The sequence below is a fragment of the Megalobrama amblycephala genome, linkage group LG20, assembly GCF_018812025.1.
Source record: "Megalobrama amblycephala isolate DHTTF-2021 linkage group LG20, ASM1881202v1, whole genome shotgun sequence".
In the NCBI taxonomy this organism is placed as follows: domain Eukaryota; kingdom Metazoa; phylum Chordata; class Actinopteri; order Cypriniformes; family Xenocyprididae; genus Megalobrama; species Megalobrama amblycephala.
Window position 1 is genome coordinate 14,241,121 of NC_063063.1, and position 6,000 is coordinate 14,247,120.

At 34.4% G+C, this 6,000-nt stretch overlaps 2 protein-coding genes across 6 annotated transcripts in view; one reads left to right on the top strand and one right to left on the bottom strand.

Annotated features, from left to right (window-relative positions):
* Positions 1-2,129, top strand: part of caskin2 (CASK interacting protein 2) — a 68,039-nt gene extending 65,910 nt beyond the window's left edge. For all 5 annotated transcript variants that reach the window (XM_048170038.1, XM_048170041.1, XM_048170042.1 and 2 more), the window contains one exon: positions 383-2,129. In XM_048170038.1, the coding sequence (XP_048025995.1) occupies positions 383-479 (97 nt within the window). In that variant the 3' untranslated portion in view covers positions 480-2,129. The remainder of the gene's footprint in view (positions 1-382) is intronic.
* Positions 2,130-2,205: 76 nt separating this feature from the next.
* Positions 2,206-5,128, bottom strand: nme2a (NME/NM23 nucleoside diphosphate kinase 2a). The gene is given in 5 exon segments (XM_048170044.1): positions 2,206-2,434; positions 3,434-3,546; positions 3,694-3,795; positions 4,995-5,021; positions 5,023-5,128. Coding segments are annotated over 5 exon segments (462 nt in total). The 5' UTR covers positions 5,125-5,128; the 3' UTR covers positions 2,206-2,316.
* Between the last annotated feature and the right edge of the window lie 872 nt (positions 5,129-6,000).

The following is a 6,000-nucleotide window of genomic DNA, read 5'->3' on the forward strand; positions in this document are numbered from 1 at the left end:
AATGTACTATCACTTTTGATCAATTGAGTCGTCCTTGCTAAATAAAAAATCTTGTAGACTCAACTTTTAAATGCTATTGTATATTATAATATATTATTATATGAAATAAAAATGGTTATTTTGGCTATATATTCATGGCTAATATTACCTTCAGTTCATCTATCACACTGAAAGTTCAGGTCAAATACATCTCGTTGTAGGAAACTGTACACCCACGTTGCATCGCCAACAGTCACTCAAGCTCCTGAAAATCGCTAACTCTCATAGAAATATAAAATAACTGCAGGTTGCTGTCAGTGTAAACACTCCTTTATTAAGACATACACCACAATACCTCCATATTAAACCTTCTTAACCTTGTTCTTGCTCTTCTTTCTCTCAGGGGCATTAACACAGTGAAGTCAGCTGGGAACATTCTTGATGATATAGGGAACATGTTCGATGATCTTGCTGACCAGCTGGAAGCCATGTTGGATTGACCTACTATAATTCCTATAACCTTTGCGTGGGGCCTTCGCATGCAAGCTTCTGGATGTTGTAGACAAGCAACTTCTCACACTTTGTTTACAACACACTTTGGTGGACCTGCTTATAAGTATTGGTTTTAACAGTTGAATTCAATTAGCTAATTTAAGATACTAGTTGCAATGGATTACGGTGCATCTGTTGGGTAGATCCTGTCTCAGATTTCCACAAAAGATCCACTTGAGAACTTTCACACTCTTACCAAATTGTTGCTTTCTGCATCTTCGGTTTGCTCGGACAGGATATCTGCAGTGAAGATTGCAGAATGTAAGCACTTACTGTTCAGATCTACTGTATTAAAGTTCTTCCAACAGAGACACTTTAATTTCCTGTTGTGCTCCGATCAAGACTCACAGTTGGCCTCTAGCAAATCGATATACGACGTAAAATCTAAGTGGGATACAACCTGAACTCTGTTTCAAGTGCTCTGAAATTTCTCACTCTTCAACTTTGTTTTCTGTCGACTAGAGGATCCTTTTATTTGGTTTAAAAGTAAGCAATTATTCAACTGATCAAAACATAACCAAGAAAACTGCTCAGCGGACATCATCGTTGTGTAATGACCCAAACCTCATGGACCAAGTATGTTTAGACTATAATGAAACTTTGTGTCCTGCCAACAGATTCAGTGTTGTACAGTATATTTGTAGTTGCACTGTACATGTATGTTTCAACCTTTGCAGCATAATTCAACTAGATCTTAAAATGTTAAGAACATGACTTTTCTTAACATATTAATAGAGCAATTGTATATTTTGACAACCATCGTGTTTTGGGAAAGAGAAAACACTGTATGGATTACATCTATTATATATTTTTGTACCAGAATGATAATTTATTTGTTTTGTCAGGTTAAAAAGGGACAGTCCCTCTTTGTGAATGCTGTCACTCTGGTTTAAATTGACAGGCAAAAATAGAAACCGTTGCAAAGCACTACATTTTTTTTTTTTTTGGCTCGGCTGACCAAAAGGGCACTTGCATTTTAATAAACTGGGGCCCATGTGGTTAAAACACACAAAAACATCACCAAACTATAGGACAAGAAGTGTTCAAATGGAGCTTTAAAGTCTTTTTTTTTACTCTTGTGCACTTTTATCACATTTATGTAGTGTATGCACTATGTATCTTTTATTGTATGAATTTATTTCTGCATGTACTGTACACTGGTAAGACAAACAGTACTTGACTGAAAGAGACTTTCTCTAACTGTTTGATGTAAACTGCATTGTTCAAAAGAATTGTATATGTAATAACTGAGAGAAGACCAGACCATTCTGTTCTTGCATGCTTTTTTCAAAGTAACAATCTGGAATTATAGATTTTGTATTATGTGGCGTAATTATATTTTAAAGGACTATGAAAACAGCACTGCTGGTGCAACAGTATCATTTATATGAGCACTGTGTACTTTATATCCTAGGTTCATTCCTTTCTGCAGTGCTTTGTATGGCATTGCTCTGTTAAAAACTAGACACATGGTTCACTGCTTTACTCGAGTGGGGCAACCATACAGTAAGTATAAATAAGCCTCTAATTCATCCATTTGAACTACTTGAAGTATTAATGTTTAATAAAATAAAATCGTCAAGAGATCAATCCTTGAATTACATGACTCGTGTCGTCATGGCTCTAGCATTTGTTTTACATAGTACCAGCTCACTGAAAGTGACCCTCAAATTCACAGGATTTCTTGTTTTATTGTAAATACAAACACCAGAAACTGTGGAAAAAATGAAAATGGAATCCAAGCAGAAACACCAAAGAGAGAGAAAAGTGCAAAAGAAAAGGTGTTCAGCCATTGAGCCAGCTGTCCTGACATTTGGTGTAGTCACAGATCTCATCTGGTTTGAACCACAGGTTGATCTCAGCGTTGGCACTTTCGACAGAATCACTGCCGTGAATGATGTTCCTGAAGCGAAAGCAATTTAATATTAGCAAAGACTAGTGCAGGTAAATAAATGAAAGTGATGCATCCTAGTTAAGTGGTCAAGGTGTTTGTAATGTTTTTAAAGTCTCTTATGCTCACCAAGGCTACATTTATTTGACCGAAAACACCGTAAAAACTGTAATGTTTAAAATTTTTTCGCATATTTTAAAATATAATGTTATTCCTGTGATGGCAAAGCTGAATTTTCAGCGGTCATTATGAAGGACTCGCTCTGGAATTGATACAAAAAAACCTGTTCATATCACTGTGTATCAAATGCCGAGGAAGCATCCAGAGCTGAAATTTAGATATGGTAATAGGCCGTTTCTTTTCCGACACGCACTGTAAGCAGGTAGACCAATCGCAACAGTCTCGGCCATCTGACCAATCAGAGCAGAGTAGGCTCTTGGAAAGGAGGGGTAATAGAGAGACTGAAATCTTTGAACAAACCAAAATTAGGAACTTTTAAAGTCCCCCTGTGGTGAAAATCAAGTTTTTAATGTTGTTTATATGTCTATGTGGTGTTTTTAGTATGCTTTAAGAAAAAACATGTGCAAATTCATAAGTCAACACCATTGCAGAGTATTTTCTCTTTAAAACTGCAGTGATCTAAAGACAGTTTCAAAAAATGTGGTTTCAAGCTATTTGATGATGCTGTAGCAAAAACCTAATTATATTAATAACCGTTATATGTCTGACCTTGTAAAAAGTGATATTATTGTGCAGCGTTTACCTCAGTAAAAATGACCAAGTGGATCTGAGTGGAGGCGGGGCTAATTATCATATTCATAGATCTGCGTATACTAAATGAAGCAGTTACATTCAAGCTATTTTAAGGCATTGATTTTTTTTTTTCCCACAGGAAAAAAATTTAATTTTGGTGATCAAAGATGAGTTTTATGGGGTAAAAGTATTGACTACAGGGTGACTATAAAACAAAGTTGTCAAAATGATATTTTAGAATACAGTATGAGATCTTACCGGACAACCTGAATGCAAAAGTCACCTCGGATAGTCCCAGGCTTGGAGTCAATGGGATTAGTCTCTCCGAGCATTACTCTGCCGGTTTTTATAACGTTAAAACCCTCCCACACCTAAAAATACATTACAGAAATAACATTAGTACAGTCACCTTCATGAAATGTAGGAAGAATATTTATTAGCAATAAGGGAGAAACATTATTAAATTCAAAGTGCCCTAGAGCTGCACTGTGGGGAAAAATAAATATAAATAGGTTTACCATAGCAACCACAGGGCCAGAGGACATATAACTGACAAGCCCAGGGAAGAAAGGCCGATCCTTTAGGTCACAGTAGTGCTGTCTCAGAAGATCCTCATCGGCCTGCATTGAAGAGAAGCAAAAAAGACAGCTGCCTGTCAAGTTTTGTGAATTAAAGCTCCGCTAATCCCACATACCCCTTTGACCTAAAACTTTTTTTGTGACAAAATCTTATTTTGGAGGTCATGTTTACTGTAACGAAGATGGTCACATGAGGATATATATAGCAGGTGAAACTCTGCAGACCACAAGGAACGAGTAATTGGTTTAACCCCTAAACAAGTGTTTGTCCGAGAGAGTTTAAGTTCCCTCACACTAAAAATAGAGTTTTTTTTACAATTATAGACAAGGGAAAATCTAATATATATAACATTTTTTATCTAATTTAATAAAAATTTAACATTTAGAGAATCAAATTAAACTGCAGTTCTAATACAATTATATACAATTATAATTTTGTTGAAACTGCATTAACTAGAAAATATAAATATTTAAATAGAATAATTGCTCCTATAACTTATTTTCAGTAGCATTATTTATTTATTTGAGGGCATATTTTCTAGCCATGTAATATATATATATATATATATATATATATATATATATATATATAGAATAGAGCTTTCTAAATAAAAAATATATAAAGTTACTACTGTTCTGAACTTCTTTTAAGTATAGAAACCTATATAGATGTAATACAATTATATTTTTAAACATTGTTCATTACAAAGCATTAATATTTTTAATATTATATTGAATATACATATATACAATAATTTAATTATTTAATTATTGTACCCCTAAAATTTATTTTCAGTGGCATTTTTACTTCTTCATTTTTGCTATATATATATTAAACCAAAAAGTAGCATCCTTTTGCTAGAAGATGCTGAAAAAACTGAACGTTGTCATGACAGCTACGCGGTGATGTAGGTGTTTTAGCGCGAAAAAAAAAAAAAAAAAAAAAAAAAAAAAAAAATATATATATATATATATATATATATATATATTTTTTTTTTTTTTTTTTTTTTAATGCAGAGATAAAGAAATAAATCTGTTGCATTTTTGTCAAATTCGCATTACACAACGCATTCACAAATAAGATTCTAACGTTTTAAATGTAACCGCCATGTATCAACACCAAATGAGTGCTCACCGCCTAACGTCTAACGTTACTTGGATGCACTCAGCAACTTGTTGGCTAGTAAAAGGAAAGGTAAATCCAATATAAACTATTTAGATTAAAACGTAATTTAATTTACCTGGATTAACTTCATAGCAACTAACTTTGAACCCTTTCTGTTCGAAACGCTTGATGATCTCTCCGATAAGTCCCCTCTGCACTCCATCAGGCTTGATGGCAATGAAAGTGCGCTCTTCATTTCCAGACATTAGGCTAAAATAATAATAATAATAACAAAAAATAATAATATCGTTAAAACATACACAAAAAACAGTTGCAGACAGAATCACATTTAAACTTACGTCGTCCCACATTTGGCACACTGGGCTGGAGGTGTGGATGGGGGTTTCGGTGATGAAACCCCTGACCCCATCACTACATTTCAAGTGGCAGGGCAAGATCTTTCTCTGTCTTAACCCTGTATCGACGGCTTTATTTTAGTAGACTGACTGCTTAAAGCCGTGGCTAGTGATCTGATCTGATCGCTGTCCTCACGCATCCTGTCCAAAGCATGTTATCTAACCACCTTTTCATGTTAAACTTTATTTAGCCAAATATCTCTGACACAATCTATTATAGAAGACAATAAAGGCTGAAGTCATATTAAAATTCATTCGAATTTTTATTTCACTTCGATGAAACGATTATACAGGCGACTTATATTTGGCAAACTGTGGTATTCATGTTTGTTTAACAAGATAAATTTAAAATAGCCTACCATTAAACCGATCTGCGCGTGAGCAGCTTACCACCTCAGCCTCGCCTTAATTCATTTGTAAGATTAAACTTTTGTCAAATTGACAGTAACATGATAATAAAACACAGAGAAAATATTATTCTTACATTTCTTTGACGGCAGTCCACGAGTCTGAAGTTGATTCCTCACGCGAATGCTTTCACTAATCCATGATCATCTGCAGTAGCCTAAGTGTTTTATGGAGGTGGGCGGAGACTAATTCCAGTGCTCGCGCTTTAATCTCTTAATCGATTTTTAATCTGTTGCGATGAAATCCAAAGTATGATGCACAAAACATATTAACTCCTTAACAAATCTTGCTTGATTTTACTAAAATTATTTTAATTAT